Source organism: Lepisma saccharinum, chromosome 1 (assembly GCF_977018435.1).
Source record: "Lepisma saccharinum chromosome 1, izLepSacc3.1, whole genome shotgun sequence".
Lineage (NCBI taxonomy): Eukaryota > Metazoa > Arthropoda > Insecta > Zygentoma > Lepismatidae > Lepisma > Lepisma saccharinum.
In genome coordinates this window covers 90,496,644-90,520,196 of record NC_139229.1, presented here as the reverse complement: position 1 = coordinate 90,520,196, position 23,553 = coordinate 90,496,644, and the positions used below count along the sequence as shown (strand labels likewise).

At 40.0% G+C, this 23,553-nt stretch overlaps 1 protein-coding gene across 3 annotated transcripts in view; it reads left to right on the top strand.

The window, feature by feature from the left end:
• The window catches only part of LOC145997517 (uncharacterized), a 147,679-nt gene that overhangs the window by 624 nt on the left and 123,502 nt on the right, over positions 1 to 23,553 (top strand). For all 3 annotated transcript variants that reach the window (XM_083134620.1, XM_083134621.1, XM_083134622.1), the window contains exons 2-3: positions 3,227 to 3,374; positions 4,346 to 4,604. In XM_083134620.1, the coding sequence (XP_082990746.1) occupies positions 3,230 to 3,374; positions 4,346 to 4,604 (404 nt within the window). In that variant the 5' untranslated portion in view covers positions 3,227 to 3,229. The remainder of the gene's footprint in view (positions 1 to 3,226; positions 3,375 to 4,345; positions 4,605 to 23,553) is intronic.

The following is a 23,553-nucleotide window of genomic DNA, read 5'->3' as shown; positions in this document are numbered from 1 at the left end:
GTACTCGTAATTGTAAGAAATAGACATTATCTTAGTTAGAAATGCATTATTTCACCTTAGGAAATGTTCCGCATTCCAAAATAGTACATTAGCAATGTAAAAAAGTGTGAAATATATGATTTATAGGTGTCACCCCCATACTATAATAGGACCATTTCTTTGACTCCTTTTTTTTGCTTCCGTAACACACAATATGGCGGGCAAATCTTGACTACCGTAGTGGGCATGCAGTGTTTCGAACATCCTTCACCGAAAAATACCTACTATCATGTTCGTCACTTGTGCAAATTGTACATTATGCACGGGTAGCTGATGGATAGCCCCAAGAACCATACACGAATAGCCCCACGCCATTCATGGATAGCCCCATGAACCATTTCCGATAAGGTTAGGTCTGGTTACGTTAGGCAAGCATATTAAAAAAAAAGGGGTTTGAAACACTGACAGGGGCTAACATCATCAAACGTACGCAGCATCCGGTTGTCGTGGGGCAAGCAAATGAAAGCAATGGCAATTGTGCATCGGTGAGATATTTCTCTTGAAAAATACATGATTTCCCAGTCAAATATATTCCACAATGAAAGAAAATACCTCGACAAATGTTGTAAACCTTGGGGAAACTCATTTCCGTAAGTAGTTTCTTGTGTAAAATTGAAGAAAATATGTCTCCGATGTATGAAACTGTTACCAAAACCTGAATGTTTACTGTTAAATTCGCAATTTTAATCAATAATAAAATCGCCTTTATTGAAAGGTGTGTGTCGGCCTCGCGGGCCGTTCACAACAAACCCTTGTGGAATACATTATTACAGTTGACGATTTACACTTCCTGAAAATCACTGTTGCAGTAGAAAAATAAAAATAAAACATTCATACTTATAATATAAACAATTAATGTACTGAAGGTACAGAGTTAAATCTAAGGTAACAGTTCATTATATCGGAGACACATTTCTTCATTTTTACAGAAGAAACTACTTACGGAAATGAGTTTCTCTAAGGTTTCCATCGTTCCTCCAGGTATTTTCTTTCATCGTGGAATCTATTTGACCGGGCAATCATGTTTTTTCAACAGAAATAACTCGCCTACGCACAAGTGCCATTGCTTTCGCTACGTGAACTGGATACTTCATAAGTTTGATGACGTAACACCCTGTCAGTGTTTCCAACCCCCCACCCTTTTAACTATGATTGAATAACCTAACCTTATCGGAAATGGTTCATGGGGCTATCCGTCAGCTACCCATGCATAATGTACAATTTGCACACGTGACGAACACGATAGTAGGTATTTTTGAGTGAAGAAGGATGGAAAGACTGCATACCTACAACGCTGGTCAACCTCTGCCCGCCATATTGTGTGTTACGGAAGCGAAAAAAGGATCAACAAAAACTACTCTCTATGTGAAAAATTGTGTTTGTTTTCGTGTAAAAAGCATAATGGCACCTTGAACTATGTTCCGCAGTACACAATTGGTAAGTATGAACCATGCAAAACACAAAATATCCGATTTTAATGTGTCTCCGATATAACTAACTGTTACCAAATCTAAAACCACAATTAGAATATAGTTATAACAGAGATAAAACTCAAACTGAAACCACTACCTCATTCCCATTCATTACAGAAAATACTGTATGAATTTACAATACCGGAAGTATTTGCTTTCAAATTTGGCATACTCACTAATTTTAACCTCGTAATCACGAATCTGCAGTTAAAAATTAGCGCATCACGTCTAGAAATTGCAAAATATCCTTGTCAATTACTGCTATGATTCTCCATACACTAACATGGAGATGATATGAAGACATCTTCCTTTCCGCACAACGATCTTGCTACCGATGTTGCTCAAGTGTTGTGCATTAAGTGAAAGCGTTGATTTGCATGTGAGAAAATGGAATCTTGCTGAAAGGTGGAAAACATGTTTGCCCCACGAACCATTCACGGTAAGGTTAGGTTAGGCAAGCATAGTTAACATTAAGGGTCATCATAAACATAGTTTTGAAATACTAATCATTGCAAAAAATAGTTGTTTTCTTCATAAATCAAGGGTGTTTACTTCGTTCACGGACCCACTTTTATCGACTTATTTTGCAATTTCTAGACGTGACCGCCAAATTTCAACTGCAGATTCGTGATTACAAGGCCAAAATTACTGAGTATGCCGAATTTGAAGATACTTTCGGTATTGTAAATTCGCTCTGAAAATACAAAGCCAGGCACTATTGTTTGGACAGTAGCTGCTTCTTTAGGTTTATTTTGTGTGTTGCAGGGTGGAGCTCCTCTGAGGCCAGTGGCAGGGGGGAAAATGAATCTGATTAATATGCATTTACTTACAGGTTGCCCGGATTAAACTATTGTCCTACATCAGGAATCGAGCTCACTCACTCCCAGTCTCCTGGACAAACTTTATCTTGATTACCTTTTAATTCTCATTTGGTGTACATTTGCTCGCTGCACAACACCGACTCATTTACTTCGTTGTTTTGGTGTCATGGAGTATATTTGGTGTTTGCACTACGTTCTGGCAATTCACATATCTCGCCTCCCTCCCAACTGAGATTTGTTAAGACTCATGAAAAATGAGTCGTTGTTTAAGTGGGAGGAGGAAGAAATAGAAAGTTTAAACCCATTGTTGCACCACAAGTGTCCACACAAGAGTTGGAGAAAATGAAAGAAAGGCATTGTTATGTCAAGGACTTCTGTATTTCCCGCCACCAAATTATGCTTCATTACATAGGTTTTATTTGTAATATATATTCACAGTAGCAAGACCACAAACATAAAAGAACATTTCAATCCAAAGAATTTGAAGCCTGTAAAAAATCTCCCGGAATTTTATTATTTAAAGTTGGCAAGCCCAGTTGCACATTGATTATGTGATTTTGTGGTAATTACAGTTTATGGGAGAAAGAAAAAATATTATTACAACATTTTTTTTGTGTGTTGTACAGGCACGGACACTGCCGGCTTGTAATGAATACATTGACTTTCAATGGAATCGTTGCAAGCTGGCAGTGTCTGTAACTGTACCAATATTGCTCTCAATAATACATCCTTCTTTGTGGCTCTTTCCTCAATGCTGTTAAATTTCAGATATGAAAGATCATGGTGGGATTTTTTCTATTTGCTCATATTCTTACACCTTCCATTACAGTATTGATGTTACTCACTGAATTTCTGTTCTAAGGTCACATATATAATTGTGTCTATCTGTTTCAGAGCATGAATGGTCCAAGAATAGTAATTATTGGAGCTGGTGCAGCAGGTATAGCAGCTGCTTCCAGGCTAATGAAGAATGGATTCCATAATCTAATTATTTTAGAAGCAGAAGACAGAATTGGGGGCAGAATTCACACACACAAATTTGGTAAGATATAAAAAAAAAACCTTTACTTCTGCAAGGAATGAAAGTAATTTACTTCAAACACAGAAAGATGTTTGTTTTACAAGCAGTGTAGTTGTTATTTATTTTTAATAACAACTACTGTGTTTTATTTTATTCATGTTCCTGGCACATATTTGTTTTTGACACAATAACCCTGTCTAGTTCGCTGCACTTTTTGTCACTAGGTGTAGTGCAGGTGTATCCCGGTGTCAGACTAGTGAAAGGAAATGATGTTCAACCAAGTAGACAAATAGCGGTGGTCAAGTTCTGAAGATTCGACAAATGCCGATCTGCTGCTCTAAACACTCATTTGATTAGTTAGCACACACCACAAGACCATAAACCACTCCAGAACATAGTGCGAATGGTGCAGACACCAAATTAACAAAGTAGACAAGTTGGTGTTCCACTGCGTAACCAACTAGATGTGCAAGTGCAGAGAGAGTAAAAAAGTGCAGCGAACTAGACGAGGCCAATATCTTACTTGGTTCACTATTCATCAACATTTGATTTAGCATCCACATTGTCACTCACCTGATGAAGAACATTTAAAGTAAAAAAATAATAAAAAATAAGGCCTATCATAGTGGCAATGCCACCTTGTAATTAAGAAGTTTTTGGTTCAGTACCTGATGGAGGCACTTTAAACTGTAAGTTCCAGTTCTGATCAGCTCATCTGCGCATAAAGTGGACTTAAAACTTCAAATTGTGTCTGCTTGACAAGCATAATTGCACATTTTTTTTAAAAAAAATCACTGTTTACAGTTCCATTGTGCAGAAACTATGTGCTTCTGTTGTCTTAGTTATATATATATATATATATATATATATATATATATATATATATATATATATATATATATCCTTATATTGCTAATGTTATAAACTGCACTTATAAGTAAATTGTCATCACAATCCAGGAGTTGGTGAAAGCACAATTTGTTTTCTTCCAGGTGAAGGCTTGGTTGAAATGGGTGCTCAGTGGGTGCATGGTGAAGATAAAAATATAGTTTATGAATTAGCATCAAAATATCAGCTGTTGAATGAATCATCTAGAATGTACACTGATACACAGTTCACTATGCCTGGTGGGAAAATAATAGATTCAAATATAGTGGAGCATCTACAGGTTGTTTTAGCAAGAATTAATGAAGATTCAGATAAGGATTTCCCAACATCTGAAGGAAATGTCGGACAGTACTTTACGGAAAGGTAAGTAACTCCCATTTTTCTTTCTTTTTAATTTGCATGTATATAGGGTCAAATGGGAATCATATCAATTGAAGCATTTACTATATATTTAGTATTTGTTTCAAGGAAATACTGTGTTAAGAAAATACAGAAAGTGTCAAAACTAAATGTTCAATAGAAACTAGTAAGATATTGAATTATTTCTATTAGTCCCGTTTAGTACGCTGCACTTTTTGACTCTGCGCACTCATGTGTCTAGTTGGTTACACGGTGCAACATCGACTTGTAGTAAAGTAGTGTATTTGGTGTCTGCACCATTTGCACTACGTTCTGGAGCTGTGTAGTGTCTGGTGTATGACCACGTGGTGCATGCTAACTAATCAAACAAATCAGTGGCGTATGCTGAGACCAAGATCAGGGCTATCTCCAAATATAGTAGTGTTTGAATTTTAAATGAAAATGTGTCTGGCAAAAAAGGGGGAGGGGCTCTTCCTCATTCATTTTGGATTTTTTTTGTTTACATCGAAATCTTGCCATTAAAAACAACAATAGTAGGCAATGGACATAAACTATTTCATGCTTATTTATAAAGAGGAGCGGTCTATAACATGCAATATGTAGGACCTACATGCGAGTATGGAAAAATAATTAACTTCTTACCTTACTTGAAGGTAAACTCCATTCTTCTCTCCTTTTCCGTGAATTTTTTTGTCACTTTATTGAAGAATGTGTCACATGAATTTCTGATGTTTATTAGAACCCCTTTCTCAATAGACATTATAGCTAAATTACTAAGCCACGCTTGTCCCTGTATTGCTCTGAGATAAGTTTTTATTCTCCTTAGAGAAGAAAAACTCCTTTCGACGGTTGCTGTTGTCGATGGAAATGTCAATATTAGTTCTGCTAGTTTATACACTCCACTAAACACTATGTCCAAATTATTGAGCTTCATATAATTTGTAATTTCATTCACTGATTTATTCTTGTACTCATCCAGAGAATAAAGCACACTTAGTTCATTTTTGAGGTGGACTCTATCAAAATCTGAGGCATACTGTTTACTCAGTTCTGCCAAAAGAGTTTGAGGAAACATTTCACGAAATGTATGAAATTTGTCTGAATCCAACAGAGACACAAATTTTAGATCGTTTTGAGATTCAAATCTGAATTTTATCTGATACATCATTGTATCCAGAATTTCGTTGAAAATTCGCTGGTATTTGGAACGGTCATCATTGCCCTGTCTTATTGGCCTTCGTTCATATTAACTATCTTCATCTTCAGCATTACTTGCGGCCTCCGTCCATGCATGATCAAACCCTTCGTCCCTAATTTTCTGCAACGTGTCATAGAATTCATTGACTTTGTTCATGCAGTAAGAAATGTCCATGCATTTACTTTGCAATATGTCAAACAGAACATTGGAAAATGCAAATATTTTTGCTGAATACAATGAGAAGAAATCTAATGTCAAACTTGCACAGAAAACAAACAAAGCCTAGTGCAATATTCACCTCGTCACTTGTCCAGTCACCACTGCTGAAAAGAACTTGATAAGGTGCCCTCTATATTTCTTTACAGTATTTACAAGCCTTGATGAGAAATTCCACCTTGTTGGTGCCACTCCCGGCAGTTTCTTTTCCATGAAGTTTTTTAGAGCAGTTGTGTGGACCGTAGAATGTGAAAAAAAGGTAGGAATTCCTGACAAAGAGGTAAAGAATCGTCTACATTCTGATATATTGTTTGTAGACTTTGACAAGACCAAATTTAGCCTGTGACTGTAGCAATGAATGAACATTGCTGACAGGCACGTATCCAGAGGGGGGGCTTAGGGGGCTCGAGCCCCCCCGAAAGTTTTAGGTTTACACTAGATAAAATGAGGTTTTTTGGTTTCTTGTGGTGTGAAATAAAATAATGTGACAATAATTTAAGGAAAGAAATAATTATCGAGGCAAGACGGAGAATGTTCGTAACCCTGTTATTGATAAAAGCACGTATCCAAGATGGGGCACAGGGGGCTCGACCCTCTCCCCAGGAAATATTTCAGTTTACGTTAGATAAAATTAGGTTTTTGGCTTCTTAAATAATGTGAAAATAATGTAAGGAGAGAGATAATTATCGAGGCAAGACGGAGCATGTTTTATACCCCTGTTATTATTAATAGCACGTAGCCAAGGTGGGGATGAGGTGGCTCGAGGCCCCCCCCCCTTCAGGAAATTTTTAAATTTACACTAAATAAAATTAGATTTTTGGCGTCTTGAATAATGTGAAGATAATAAATTTATAAATCTGAGAGAAATAATTATCGAGACAAGACGGAGAGTGTTCTATAACCCTATTATTGTCAATAGCACGTATCCAAGGTGGGAATCAGGAGGCTTGAGCCCCCTTTCAGGATTTTTTTCTGTTTACACTAGATAAAATTAGGATTTTGACTTCTTGAATAATGTCATGATAATTTGGGAGAAATAATTATCGAGACAAGATGGAGAATGTTCTATAACCCTGTTATTGTTAATAGCACGTATCCAAGCTGGGGTTGTGGTGGCTCGAGCCCCCCTCCCAGGATTCTTTTTTATTTTACACTAGATAAAATTAGGTTTTTGGCTTTTTGAATAATGTGATGATGATTTGGAGATAGACAAGTATCGAGGCAAGACGGAGAATGTTCTATAACCCTGTTGTTGATAATATTGCACGTACACTTTTCTTGCGCTTTCGGTGTTGTCTCAGCGCACTTGAGGACTATGAAGAGACTTGTCAGCATTTGGAAGCTGCACAACGAAGGTAGCGCCACACGTAGGACAATTCGTTGTAATTTCTAATTTCTGGAAGGCGGGGGAGGGTACGTTCTTGAATGAGAGAAGGAGTCAACTACTGGCAATATTAACGAATTGTTTTATCTGCGGAACGTTCTACAATATAATGAGGATATAAATACGCGGATTCAATTTTTCGATTGATCTGTACAAAGAATCGGTTAATGAGATTTCAGAGGTAAGTGTGACAATTCATACAGTCGATTGGTGATCAGATCAGTCAGCATCCTCTGATTGCTTTATAAGATATAGTGATTCGAAAATGAAGACATTGACGACAGCAGAACTTCCGGGTCTCAGTGTGGTGCTAGTTCGGTTCGAGGGCCGAAGAGATCAATGCCTCCCCCCTCTCTCTCTCTCTCTCTTCTCTCAAGTGAATATTTCATCAGTACCGGATATTAAAACAGAAATAAACTGCATAGATCAACTGAAAATCAAAGTTTTGAGTGATGATTTAGTTTTGCCAGAACTAAATTTCGTATATACAGTCTGAGAAGTTCATGATATAAAAAAAATACTTTTGTTTAAGCCTACTGGGTTCGAAACACATTCAAACACTTAACTATCATAAAGAGACAGCCGAAAATTTTATGTATGTCGAGAAGAGAAAGCAGGAAGATGTTGCATATGTAGACATTTTAGGCGGAAATTGCAGGCTCTACCAGGATTCAAATCAGGGCTCTACCAACTGAGCCACCTAGTCATCCTTGACTTCAACGGATTTTTTGTTAAAATGTCTACATAGTACATGTCCTGTGTATATCAAATCATAAGGTGTTGCCTGTATAGTGAACAAGCACAGAATATATAGGAGAGAGAAGAAAACTGAGGAGCATTATCACCGGTTGAGGATAATTTTTTCTGTGGTCAACAAGAGCTACTACTTCGCTTCGAGGTGACAATGATAGTGGCCTAATAAGGGAGATTTCACACCGTGTCGCCTGAAGATTAGGTTTGTGCGGCCTTTTGTGTTGCTACGGTGTGAAACATTGCTGTTGATTGGCCCATTCCAATCGACATGTACTATCGCGTGTCCCTTCGGACTGAAACCTTCCTAAGTCTTGAAAATCCAAGTCACAAGAATGGAAAATTAGGGCCTTGTTAAGGTTAGGTGTGAAAGCAGGCAGACGACAGCACCCTAAAGGATCATATTCAAACCTGCAGGAAGAACGCATCTCCAATACGATGATATAAACTTCTGGTGAGTTCATTTTAAAAAATGTGTCCGAGATAAAGAGAGGCGTGCCCAGGATTTTCGGAAGGGAGAGGGGTTACGCATACTATTTTTGGTGGTCAGTCCTGATTTTGCCATTTTTCCCTGTCTTTGACGTTCCTTTTTTTTTTTTAAAAAAAAAAAAAGGAATACTGGGTCAAATGGGGTTATTAGCTCACCAACCCTCCCCTGGGCACGTCACTGGAAATAAATGAGTAAGCATTTGATCATACTGGGAGACGAAACATTAGATGTGTTGGGAACGGAAGGGTTTTTCACTGTGCATTAATTGTTTCGTGATCCACCTGTATTCGAGAAGACTTCCTTTGTTTCGTGCCGATATATAACAAGACAGCGGAAGCTGTCACAGGCATTTTTGAACCCTTGTGAGTGCTAAGGCCTGAATCTGAACAATTTGGTGGGTTTCGGCTTTTATAAGAGCTGAAAAAATGGGAGAACAAGACACATTAGTGGTGTTCAGGCTCGAATCAGAGAGTAATATTCGAGAGCTGTCTGCGTCCAGTTCGCAACCCACAATTTGAATCTCACGTTGTCGAGTGGATTGTCCCATTTTATAAGAGCTGAAAAAATGGGAGGACAAGACACGTTAGTGGTGTTCAGGCTCGAATCAGAGAGTAATATTCGAGAGCTGTCTGCGTCCAGTTCGCAACCCACAATTTGAATCTCGCGTTGTCGAGTGGATTGTCCATCCCGTGCATGTGTAACAGCTTCGTAAAAACACTCAAAGATACCATAGATGTTTTTATGCCTGATGAGAAGAAATGGACAAACACACATACTGAGATGGTTCCGGCACACAATATTAATGCATGGAAACAGAGGAGTCGAGTGGTAAAAAATGTTCCCATTTCACGTTCTGATTAAAATGACAGCCTTACAGTGGCAACGATTTAAGATATAGTTGTTCCCCATTTTTTTATTTTTTTGCCTCAACATTATGACCTCTTAATGTTAAGCCTTGGCTACCAAGAGAAAGTAAACTTTCCTTGCAACACCCTCCGCATCCCCCCCCCCCCCCCGTTTTGGAATCCAATTGCCACCTCTGGTCTTAAACACACAATTGTGAGGTTCTTACTATACCCCTTAAAAAAATGGTGTTGAGCCCCCCCCCGAAAGGAATTCCTGGATACGTGCCTGATTGCTGAGGGATACTTATTCTTTACCAAGGCCTGAAGTCCATAACAGCTGCTCCATTGAATGTTTGCACCACAAGTTTCTTCGAACAATTCAAATCATCTATAACCTTGGTGACATGTTGGAACAATCCTTGTGCTGTTCGGTCTGAACTGACGTCAGTGAAATGCAAAAATCGTTCCTGACAGTTTCCCTCATTATCCACAAATCGTATGACTCTTGATAACTGACTTTTATAAGTTACGTCAGTTGTCTCGTCAAGTAATATTGCAACGAATGTTGCATTTGATATTTCTGATTTGATATGATCTGTAATTACACTAGCTACTGCATCAATTAAATCATTTTGTATTATTGGTGACGTTCCTCTAAACACGGTTGCGGTCTTTAAATGATTAGCTATTGTCGGATCATATGTTGCTAAAAATTCCAAAAGTTCTATGTACATGCCTTTATTTGTTGAATCCCCAGACTCATTGTGGCCCCTAAATGCACATCCTTGCTTCCCCAGAAATGCTATTGCATCAATTAATCTTCTTATAATAATTCTGTTTTCCTTCACTTTTTCATTATGCAAACAGTCGGCAATCTTCTTTTGCAAATTCAAGGAATGATCAATTCTTTGAGAACCGAATGTCTGTAAGTTACTGAACGCACGTATATGACTAAGTGATTTTTGGTGTTTATCACAAGCAGTTACCAAATAGTTTAAATTACTAAATCCTGTTGTATTCCAAGGACTTTTGTCGGTAGAAAAAAACAAACATGCCCAGCAATACAACTTATTAAGTGCAGTCGACCCAGTCAACCAAAGATATTTTTGGTAGCTGGTCTCATGAAAACGCCTTATATATATATATCTTATTTTTGTTTTTCTGCACGACTGTAAGGTCCGGAAGAGGTGGGAGAGGCCTACCTGTCTCTATTATTTGTATCCTATTCTCGTAAGGAAGCCGTGAGAATGGCGTCTTGGAGACAAGTTCGGTGATTAAATCCATTTTCACACGCACACGGAACAAGAACACAGAACAACACAACACATGTCACAAACACAGCACAACAAAAGGGCCTCGGTCACTGAAATTTCTTTAAAAAATGGATTCCCATCCATGAACATGCTACGCGGGCGACAGAAAGAACTCGGATCTCGGACACAACAAGTTTGACCATATATCCCTTTCTTTTGCGGAAACTACCACCGACCCGCGTGGTTGAAAACATGTGCGGTGAATGGTTGCTATGACAACATAACATGGTTTGTTTATGTTGCCAAACCTATTTCAGTGGGATGACTCGGGCCGAAACCCCCACTGCCAGGGCGAAGGTTTTGACATTTTGACAGCGGGGGAGGGGGGTTGCTTGAAACCGAAGTAAACAGGATGGCAACATGGCTGACGTCATCAGAAGGTCCCATATAGCTGCGACCACAGTCGAATTTCAAGAAAAAGCAGAGTGCCAACTTCAGGGAAAATAACTAAATTTGGCGGATTTATAATGCTTGTATGTGACGAAATTCATGGAACTGGAAGAAGAAAAAGTGTTCCCCTGTGCTTAGCACCACGCCATGAAAGCGTATAGGGGGTGTGGGGGTAACGCCCCACACTTTCTTGATCCGGTCGTGAGTGGGGGTGATGTGATCAGCATCACGCCCCTGACCGCCTTTACCCCCCAGGGTTTCCCCCAGGTACCCATGTTATTCGACGCTGGGTGGGCGCCGGGGCCGCTTCCACAGTTAGAAAAGTTCCCGGATTTGAACCGGCCGGGGATCGAACCCGGGACCTTTAGCATGGTAGTCAGACGCGTTACCGACTGAGCCACCGCGGCCTATTCATGGATGGAACTGGAAGAGAGACGGGCAATGCTAGAAGGGATGGAGGGGGGGGGGGAGATGATGTAATTTTCCTGAGGCATCCTCTAGCTTGAATAATTTGCATTGGCACCCCCACCTATAATTTTTTTCCAGCGATCTAGCGAATTTCGTATTTCCATTGTTGGCAACACTACAACATCGCCAGGATGCAGAGAAGTCTTCACTCTCCAGCGCTTGGGGTTGGAAGCCAGCACCAGGGACCACCAAGGTCGTCCCTGCCAGCACAAATACGTCATGGGTTGAAAGGACCGCCTGCTGGTTCAAAGACTTTATCCTCAGACGAAGAAGCCTGGCGATAAATAAAGACAACCTTACACTAGCGCTTTCCCCCTTGGTCGTTACTTGAGAGTGAAGCATCAGTTAAATTTGCTAGTCGATTATTTTCTGTATTTTAATATGGGCTTCGGCGATAGCCTAGAATATACGTGCCTGAAACGAATGTTTAAACAAATGCCTGTCTGCTACTTTAACCCATTCCTTGTAGCTGAGCTATATATTGCAGACTGTATTTAGAAATTAACGTTTCTTGTGTTGCAGCAAGTAATTTTTATAGGCCCCACTTTTTTGTGCTATTATTAGTCTATGTGGGCTATTAGCAATCAAAAAATACATTGTTGATTTCTCAGATCCTGAAAAATATTTTTTTGCAATATGGAATTAGAGCCGCTGTGGTCTAGTTTGTAGGGTGCCTGACTGCCATGCAGGTGGCCCAGGTTCGATTCCTACGGTGGGTGTTCAGAGTTCAGAATTTTACCAGCCTAGTCCCTGCATAAAGTTGCTCTGGGGCTCACCCAGCCTCAACTTGTTACATTCCTGGTAACTCTTCTTACCCTTTACTCCAGTAGCCATGGATATCAAGACTCTTAATGGAATGAAACCCATCTCAAGGTAGGTTTAGGAAGAATCCAACCAAGGTTGTAAAGTTTTAGATAAATGTTCATTATACCACCTGGACATTTACAACACGTAGATATGTAACTCAAAAACTGGAACTTTAATCATTGGTTCTCGTAGATAAAATTATACTCACTTGAAGGTCAACACTGGTAAAAGGTAAAGTGCTCCCCTGTGCATAGCACCACGCCATGAAGGCGTATAGGGGGTGTGGGGGTAAAGCCCCACACTTTCTTGATCCGGTCGTGAGTGGGGGTGATGTGATCAGCATCACGCCCCTGACTGCCTTTACCCCCCAGGGTTTCCCCCAGGTACCCATGTTATTCGACGCTGGGTGGGCGCCCCCCCCATTAACACCAAGCACATTAAAGTTTGTATTAAGTTTACTTGGGTTCAGATAGACTAATTGGGACTGCACCTACAGTGTAAAATGGGATCCAAGCCACTATGTGCCTCCCAGGTAGTGAACCAGAGACCGCTGATTACAAGGTGACAACATTACCACTATACCACCAAGGTGGGCCCCAGGAAATTAGAAAAATTTAGATACAAAAAACTGTATAAGCTCCAAAACCGCTACACCCCTCCTCCCTGGAAAATTCGAAAGTTGTAATACTCTTCTGTGACCACATAACCAACATTTTTTCCCATACTGTTCTGGATTTAAATTATGAACACATCAGTTTAATTTTCACATGTTGGTCTACCATCAGAAATCAACTTTTTTTCTTCAAAACTTCTTGACTTCGGACCCTGAATGAAGACAGTTTTAACATGCACCCACCCTGAGCCCAACTTGAGAGTTCAGTATGGGGCTTATGTCGACAGGGTTGCCGCATGGTGCACAGTAAAAGAAAGCTTCACCACGCATCGAGCGTCTGCTGTAGTACACGCTGCAACAAAAGTTAGTGGTCAACGAGTACTGTTCAATACAAGAATGCATGACTTGGTGGGAAGCTGTTGATCCAGAATAATGACGGTCCGTGGAAGAAGAATTGAAAATAACTGTTTCCGAATATACTTTTCATATGTCTTGCTATATATATAATCACATATGTTGGCAGTGTTTTTCTTTCTTTCATGCACAGAAAGGCTAATCGGGACTGCACCTACAGTTTAATCCGAACCACGGTGTGCCTCCAACGGGTATCAAACCTGGAACCCCTTAATTATGAGGTGACAACGTTACCACTGCGCCATCATGAAGGTCTCTTTCACATTTTTTGTTGCACTGTCTCATGTAAAACACCAAAGTAAATCCCCCCGTCCTCGCATTCGTTATCCAGTGGAGGCACATAGTGGTTCGTATCTCACATAGAACCGTAGGTCCAGTCCCAATTAACATATTTTGTATTTGTGTGAACAATGATTACAGAAAGAAAGAGACATACATCGGAAATATCTAATCTAAAATACTCTCACTTTGTGTCCATCGCCTTGCAAGCAACAAGTCCCGGATTAAATTTACTTCAGTATCTCATATATCTATTCCCTATTTATGCATTTGTGTCAAACTTTGATTTATTATTTTAACTATCTGGAAAAGAACTATCATTTTGTTTTTTTAATATAATGCTATCAATACTTTTTATAATACTTAGTCATCCTTTGGGAAGAGCAAGTGTCCTCTGTTAAGGGTCCTCCTGCCAGATTCGCCAATGCTTACAATATGCCTGTTATCAGAGAAGAATTATCCAAAATGAAAAAGCGTGCACACAAATAATAAACTACTTGACCCCATGGAAGCCTATTCACGAACTTTTGTCTGGTCATTCCCAACACATGTTTGAAGCAAGTGGCAACAGGTGGAAGGCTGTTATTTTTTACTCCCCAAAGTGCGGTTAACACAAGAAAGGAAAATGCCTTTTTTGAGTAGTCTGAATCAGAGGTGTTCACCCTCGTGAGGGCAGACCTCACCCAAGACTTGTGAGGGTGAGGGCAACTGCGATCTCGGAGGGTGAGGGTGGTGGAGGGTGAGGGCAACTGCAACCTCAGAGGGTGAGGGTGGTGGAGGGTGAGGGCGAGGGCTGTGGAGGGCAAGGGCGACTGCGATCTTGGAGGGTGAGGGCGGTGGCGATTGCGATCTCGAAGGTTGAGGGTGACTGCGATCTCGGAGGGTTAGGGTGGTGGAGGGTGACTGCGATCTCAGAGGGTGAGGGGAGGTTGACTCAAAATGAACACCTCTGGTCTGAATTGTAAAAGGTGTAAATCATCAAAAGTTTAAATTTCCTCTGCTTTTGCATATTTATTATTTTCTCTTCGAATGTTAATGACTTTTGTTTCTGACAGAAACACTCTTGTTTGGGGGTGGTGATCTCAAAAGTAAAAGCCCATAACGGCCCATACTGAACTCTTAAGTTGGGCTCCCCAAAGCACCACTAATTGCAATGCTTCATTCAAGCAAGACCAAGAATGAGTTATGTGAATGTACTGCCTTCAGTTCGATTATTTTTATCCACATATATTTGATATAAATTTGTTACGCGCAATGTGGAATTCACTCTAAATGAGGGGGGGGGACATTACATTTCAAAAATTTCATCTGATCCAGCACTACAGAAACTAAGAGGCAAGAATGTGGTCTCACTTATAACACACTTCTCAAACACGTTTCTTGGTCAAGCTCCGCCCGTTGTCTTCTGATGACAGGTTAAATGCTTGTCATTGTTCGGTTAGCCTCATTAGGTTTAAGGCTCTAGCATGAATACACTGCAATTCTTGTGACATCACAAGTCGAAGGGAGGAACTTGACCAAAAAAATCTGTTTGAGAAATGTGCAATAAGCAAGACCTGCCAGAATGAGCACCAGGGATGCATTCCTTTTGCCAAAAAGCTATAAATACGAAGCATCCCAAAGTGTCACAAAACATGCAGAGTATTGGTGACAGGCTTTTTCTCTGCTAGCTATTAGAGGAATGAGCAGAACAGATTATCTCTTCTCATGGCTTTCTCAACAGACCCCTTCAAAGAAATGCTTCTTAATGCATTGCAACTGTTTAAAAATATTAGCCGCATCCAGAAAGTAAGTTTCCCTGGGGTCATGCACAAAAAGGAAACATTATTTCATTCAATGATTTATTGCCGCACATACAGCACTTATCCAGTTACTTGTCAACATAATTCCTATCGGAATTCCGGCACTTGTCATAGCGTGGGACCAACTTCTGTATACCTGTGTCGTAGAAGTCCGCCGCCTGGGCGCCAAACCACTGTGTGACAGCTGTCTGAACCTCTTTGTCACTGTGAAAATGTTGACCGGACAGGAACTTTTTCAGGTGCAAGAACAGGTGGTAATAACTGGGAGCGAGATCCAGGCTGTACGATAGATTATCGAACACCTCCCAACCGAACCTGTCTAGAAGTGCTGCAGTGCACCTAGCCATATACCACTTCGCATTGTTGTGTAGTAAGATCACCCTGGCACTGAGCTTACCACGTCACTTATTCTGAATGGCTCGTCGTAATGTCCCCAGTGTTTCACAGTAACGGTTAGCGTTCACAGTCTCACCTCTGGACAGAAACTCGATGAGCAGAATGCCTTGTCTGTCCCAGAACACCGTGCACATCATTTTTCACACCGACACAATCTGTTTGAACTTTGTCCTGCATGGAGATCCGCTGTGACGGCAATGCATGGACTGCTGCTTGCTTTCTGGGGTGCTGTATGCAACCTACGTTTCATCTCCTGTGATGACCCGGTTGAGAAAATCGTCTCATCATGGTAATGTTACAGAAATGTCAGCACCGTGCCCATGCATTTTCCTTAGTGTTCGGACATCAGTTGTTTCGGCACCCACTGGACACACAATTTCCGGAACAAGAGGCATTTGGCAACAATGTAGTGCAACAACGATCGAGAAATCTGCGGGAAATGGCTGCTGAGTTCCGTGATCGTGACGCGACGATCCTCCAATATGCGCTGCTGCACCTGCTCCACAAGCTCATCCATAACGGCCGATGGCTGCTCACTGCGCTCTTCGTCATGCATATTTTGCCGGTCTTCAGTAAATGTCCTGCACCAATGATGCACTGTCTGCTTGCTCATGACAAGCTGGTCCATACATCTGGGCTGATGATGAATTTCGATCGGCTGTATGTTTTGTGCGTTCAAGAACTTGATCACTGAACGAACCACGCATGCGGCGGGAGATGGAATAAGAGCCGCCAAGTTTCATCGCTGCCGCGATGCTACTGAGGACTTTCGGGAGGTGTCTTCTAGGACATTCACTAGCCAGGGCATGTGCCTCTCATGCATGGCCATGGAAGATGCCACCCTATCGTTATAAAGACCATAAAACAAAAACATGTACTGTATGGTCCTAAACCTCTGTACAGGGAGTTGTGACTAACACCAAAGTGGCAACAGGAGAAATCCTGCCAGCTATCTGTTTCATGTCCACTGGCATAGGAAAAACATTCAGTATGAATCCACTGTGCATACATGCTATGCCATGAGTGGTGATTTGTGAAACTAAGTATTCATATTGACTACCATATCATGAGACCCAGGAATTTTAGGCTAAAAAGACCAAGTTTTAGAAGCTAAAAGAGGCTTCAAAAATATCACACTCCCTGGACAAATTGCATCATGTCATGAAGGGACATGTGGAGAGAGGGCCACAGATTCTCGATCTTTGCCAATTTAGGAAATGATGTGATCAGAACCATGATCTGAGTACCTGTACCACCAAATACCAATTGCTTTGAGGGCAGATTAACTGCATAGCCACTTTTTATGCAAGGAAAATGCTGGATAAATTGCAACTTTAGATCACCCATCCCAAGAATGGAACCTGGGTCTCCTGTGTGGCAGTCAGGTACCCTACTGACTATACACCATTGTGGCCCCTAAAATATCAAATTAGGGTGTAAAAAATAAAATTAGGCTAAATTATAAAAGTGACCAAAGTGTATTCAACTCAAATTTCTGAATCTCATCCATCTTATAAAATGTGTTGTTACTATGGCAGCCGGGAGTTCTCAAATATTCCGAGATGCTAAATTATGAGAGAATCTTTGATAATTGCTTTTCACCCTGCTTGCCTCATAGGTATGGAGAGGAGACATCTGATTGGTCCAGTAGGTGAATAGGTACCTTTCTGAATTTGTAAACAATCAAAAGCTTAATATGAGTATCACTGCACAATAAGCAGCAATAGCTTTTGCAGAAGAATGCCCATTCCTAAAACAACAAAAATGTGTGAACTTACGTATTTAAGCAATGTTGAGTCTTAAATTTATCTTCTGTGAACATGGATGCTTAAGGCTTATACTTAGCTGTATTCATTCTCCAAGATGGCGATTTCTAGCTTTATTTGCATCCAAACTAAAACACTTCATGTAAGCGAAGGAATACATACCTTTAGCAGGACATCACACTTTAACTGGTGTCACGACAGTTTTTCTTGACTTATGAATGTCTTTTAGTATACTGAATCAGCAGATTCTACAAAAATTTCTTAGTTTCTGGCTAAGTAAGGAGCCTTCAAAATATCAATGTCGTGTTCTTTCTTTTTTTCTTTTTTTTTTTTTTACCCTGCTCCAATGTTACCAGATCCTCTCATTTCATCACTTACAACCATGCAATAATAATAATATTGATGGAAAAAAAAAACAGTACAAATAAAATTGGTTGAAATATAAGCTTTAAAGTCAAAACTCATTTTTTGTAACATGAACAACTATTTCAATAGATACCGTATTTACGCGTGTATAGTGTGCGTGCATGTAAAATGCACACCCTGGTTTTGATGGGTAAAAGTTACAAAAAATTATATCTTATATCTAATGCACAGTGCAATCCAGTTTCAAGAAATGGCTAAATGACTTCCTTAGTTGTAGGTCATAAAGCTGTTGCTATGCTGATCAAGAGTGAATAACATCATACCTATTCAATGAGTCACCTGTTGCTATGTGGACCAAAAGGAGAATATCCTCTTGTGTAAACAATAAGTCTCCAACGCATGCCACCTCCCCCTTCCCCCTCCACTGTGTTTACCATTCCAAAGCTTTCACTCTTTAACCCTTCAAGCTGAGAGTTAAATACCCATCAGCCGCTTCAAGAGGCGGTAATTTTAAATCACCAAAACAGCAATTTTCGCATAATGTCGCAAAATTGAACATGTCTTAAAAACGATTTGCTCAATTCCAATGAAATTTTCAGGACTTGTAAACGAAACTTCACACTACACAAAAATGTATAAATAATGACATTTATACTATAATAACAAAAGTAATAATAAAAATAAAAACTTACATGTTGCGCTTACAAAGTACTCCTTCTGTCTTCAAATTTACATATGAGTTCAAACTTGTCCCTTAATATCGTTTTAGGAAATATTGGGGTCTCAACAGATGCATCTTTACTTTTTATAGTTGGTTTTTGAACTATACCCATAAGCATAATTATTCCCAGAACAAGATATATTTCTTCCACGGTAACTGGTTGCCATTTGCGCATTCGTGAATGTGGTTTCAATGTGCATTGTTCAATATAAGTGTCGGCATATAAGTTAGTTTCTCTGACAATGAGTTCTATAACTTCTTTGTCAAAAAACAACAAAAAAGCATCAAGAACATTGACTGCTTTTTGGGGACCGCACAATCCACAAAACGCAAGTTTATTTGCTTTGAAAGAGTCATCAACTTCTCTCCAGTTCCAGGTTACATTCGATGATGCAACAGGTGAGGATGTAATGCCATCTAATTAGCTTTCACTATCACTGACACTATCTACTTCCTGTTCTGCATAGTTTACTTCACTTTCACTTGTAGACAGAAATGAATAAATTGAACCTTCACTGTCACTTTCCTCTAAAAATGCACAAATTTCGTCCGCTTTGATGCCCTTTACCCGCTCGTGCGACGCCATTTCTCAGCTGTTTTTTTTTTTTACGTAATAAAGTGATGCAATCACACATAATTTCATGTAATTGGAAGGAAAACTAACAGAAGGCAGCACATTGCAGTCTACTCTTGAGTTACATGAGTTTTCGTTCATGTGGGAAAACAACAGATGGCAGAATATGCATCATTTCGTCACTACTACACGGGACGTATACGTGTACGTCGAACCGGCTTGAAGAGTTAACCACCTTATTTATTCTGTAATAGTAGAAAGCAAGATCAAAATTACATTATGGATTTGCAGTGCTCAGGAAGTTATTTTCTATTATTTCTCGCCAACAAACACTGCTGATATGCATCCCATTCCCATGTGACGGAAGGTGCATGCTCGAATTCTGCCAGAGTTGCACTGCTTTTCTTGGTGTCGCAGAACATTACATTACATTACAAAGTGAAAAATCGTGTGAAATGGCCTTCAAACTTTTATACGTGGTTTTGCTCATTCCTCCTTTACTTTTTCTAAAAGAACTTCAAAATATATTATTTTTCCGTGACTAATGTAACATTTATACAAGGCACATTCAGGAACTTCAAACTAGTAGTTAGCAGCACAAGATTTCTTCCATTAAGGAATTTACACACTCCATATATATATTATTATTTGGCCAGTAATACATTTTAATTATTGTTTTCTTTTATCCAAAGCACCATAGAAATCAGAACATTTCTTCATTTTGTGATGAACTTATTTCAACTGCATTTCACATTAGCGTCGTTATCTTGAATTGTTGCCATATTCAGAAACTGCATGATTTAAGCTTTCTGATATATAACATGATAGGGTTCCGTAAACATGAAAAATCAATGCAATTGTCCCAAAATCATGAAATGACCCTGTATGGTTTCATGTCAGCTGTCTGAATTATTCCGTGCATAATACGCACCAGTTTTTCGGAGCAAAAATTTTGGAAAAAGTTTGCATTATACATGAGTAAATACGATATATGAATATCACATTGTCATTTATCATTCCAAACAGTTGACTCTCTTATATTCTGTGAAATGGTTATGGGTGCACCTGAATATATGTATCCAATATCTTTATATTATATCCCAAAACCATGGAGGTTGCAAGAAAAGCCCTACAACTGGGCAGAAAACAATGACAATGGTCTTAAAACAGATTAAATTTTATATATGAGGGGCAGTCAAATGAAAACCGAACACCCGGTACAAAGTGACAAGGGAGTTTGTTTTATTCAAAAGTAATTGCCACAACTGTTAAGACATTTATCCCACTGGGAGACGAGACAATCAATTCCAGTCTTGTAGAAAGAGGTAAGTCGCTGACGGATCCACAACCTCACCCACTGTTGCACTTCCTCATCCGAATGAAACCGACGTCCACGAATGTCTTTCTTCAGGTCACCAAAAATGTGGAAGTCACAAGGGGGAAATATCGGGGCTGTATGGAGGATGTTCAAGCGTTTCCCAGCCAAATGTCTGAAGCTTATCCCTCACCAGATTGGCAATATGGGGTCGGGCGTTATCATGCAAAAGGATGATTCCTTCCGACAGCATTCCAGGGTGTTTTGACTTTATGGCGCATAGTTTCTGCAACGTGTCTGCATAGTGCTGCACATTGATTGTGGCTCCATGCTCTAGGAAGTCGACAAGCAGAGGGCCCTTGCAGTCGAATAAGCAGCTCAGCATGACCTTACCGGAACTCGTAAAGACAGCTTTCGATTTCTTTGGCGGGGGAGAATCGATGTGTTTCCATTGTTGGCTTTGCCGTTTCCTCTTGGGCTCAAAATGGTGGCACCACGTTTCATCCCCTGTGACGATATGTGACAGTACCGCTGCGAATGACTCAGACATGTAGTAATTCTGTCAATCTTTTGTCCCTCCATCAGTTGATGCGGAACCCACTGCACGCAAATTTTTCGGAACTGAAGGTGATCTTTGATAATGGCATGCACAGAGCCATGACTAATGCCAACCTGAACACAAATTTCTTCCTCTGTCATTAGTCTGTCTTCCCGGATGAGACCATCGATCCTCGCAATCACATCAGGCGTAATGGCTCGATGCGCCTGTTCCGGACACTGATCATCTTGCAATGATTTGCATCCTTTGCTAAATCTCTTCTGCCTCTTGTGCACACTTGTCAGGGACATGCAGTGTTCGCCATCATGCAGACATGCGAAGATGAATTTCGCGTGTTCCAGCACCCTCAGTCACCAAGAAACGAACCACACCTCTCTGCTCTTCTTTGCTTCCATCAATTTCCAATGCTGGACGAACACACTTTTCACTACGCTCACCTCCTGAGCAATGACGAAGCCACTGTGTGGACCTGTGCGTTTTCACTATGCATTTCTCCTACTCTACAGATGGCAGTATCGATATGTAACAACAGTGTTGCCAACTTTTGCAAGGAATATGCTTTATGGTGGGTGTTCGGTTTTCATTTGATTGCCCCTCATATTAGGCAGAAAAGAAAATGTCATGGCAATCATATTTGCCATGGTGTAGTATAATTACGCATATTAGCTTAAAAATAAGATAATTCATGTGCTGTGACATTTGAAAAATTGTATTTTGGGAACTTTTGACCTAAAATACAATTAGAAAAATTCTGAATTATTTGTTCCCAGTGAAATATTCTTATTTTAATACTAGAAAAAATGTTAGCAAGCTGTGTTGACTACTTGTACTAACCTTTTCAGTCCCAATCGGTCATATGCTGACCGATGGAACAGAACAGTTTTTCATCAGCTTGCAACCCTGTTCATTTTCTATGCTCATGACTCGAAGTGCATGGAACTTGAAACCAAGTGTCGATATGCATCGACAGCTACACTGGACACTACTCCCTAATGACGTCAGCAGCAGCTGCTAAATTTACACCACCTCTTTGTTGCCTCAGTAAAAGATACATCGAATGACAAAGCTCACAGAAGTCAACCTATGAGGAAATCGTTTGTCTATTGTTTTCCTTCTCAACATGCCGAAGCAGATCATGGTCAGAGGGGGAGGGGGCATTGTCAAAAGTGTTTGCGGTGATAACTTTTCAGCGGGTGAAATGGCCTTTGCACAATGCTTGCTTCAGAAGACAACCACTCCTTCCTCTTGCACTTCATTGTGCGTGTTGCCAACCCTTGTCGAAAAGAACTCTTGCACTTCATTTTTTTTCCCCTTTGGATGGCAAAAGGCATTAGGAACAAATATTGAATTATAATGTAGACATGTGGTTGAAAATAGGACATAGAATTTGTTCCTATCCCATGTCTCAACAGGGAGGGGCAAAATTTTGTCTTCCATGAATAATAACATACATACAGATAGCAACAATTAGTCTTTTCTATTATTCTTGGTAAAATGTTTGTTTCACTAAATTATCTGCCATAGGAAGGAAGCTATAATGATTTTTGCTAAACCTTACAAAACTCGTTTAAATGGCCTGGAACAGAGGTAGAAACTGCATAAGCGCCACGGGACTTGAAAGGTTAAATTAAATGTTATTCTCTCAAATGGATTGTTGATGGATCAAATAACTTTTCAAAGACTTTCTTCTTGACATTGCACTGTCTGTTGCAAAACTGAACTGTGTAACTAGCAAGCAGAATTCATGTGTATGATTTTTGTTTGTACCACAAAACAACGGCTGAGACAGAGTGGCTACCCTGAAACATTGTGCTGCAAAGCCAGATGTTCCAGGTGTGAATCCTTGTTAACGCATGTACCATTGTGTTTGTCACATCATGCATTTCATCAGATCACCATTCATCCTCACAGATGCAACTAATCCTAGAGATAGGAAAGCTATGCAGAATAACAGAAGTAGAAAGAAAGAATAGTGTTCAAACCAGTGGACAAAGTTAAAGGAAGTCTTAGCTGTCTTTCCTAACAATTTTGACAAGGCCTCTCTCTTTAATGTTGCTAATTCTTGTAAGGACACACAGATGCAAGGGGCAGTTGTTGTTGGTGGAAATTCACTTTCATTGGGAAAGTTCAAGAGGAGGGTGGCTACAACACACACACACACAAAATGTAGCAATACTGTAAACTAGTCCCTGAATATGTTTCTCTTATCTTTGTTGTTAAAGTTTTTTTAAAGTCTTGGGGGATATAATGCAACCTTGATTTTATATTTTTCCACATTATGCATTC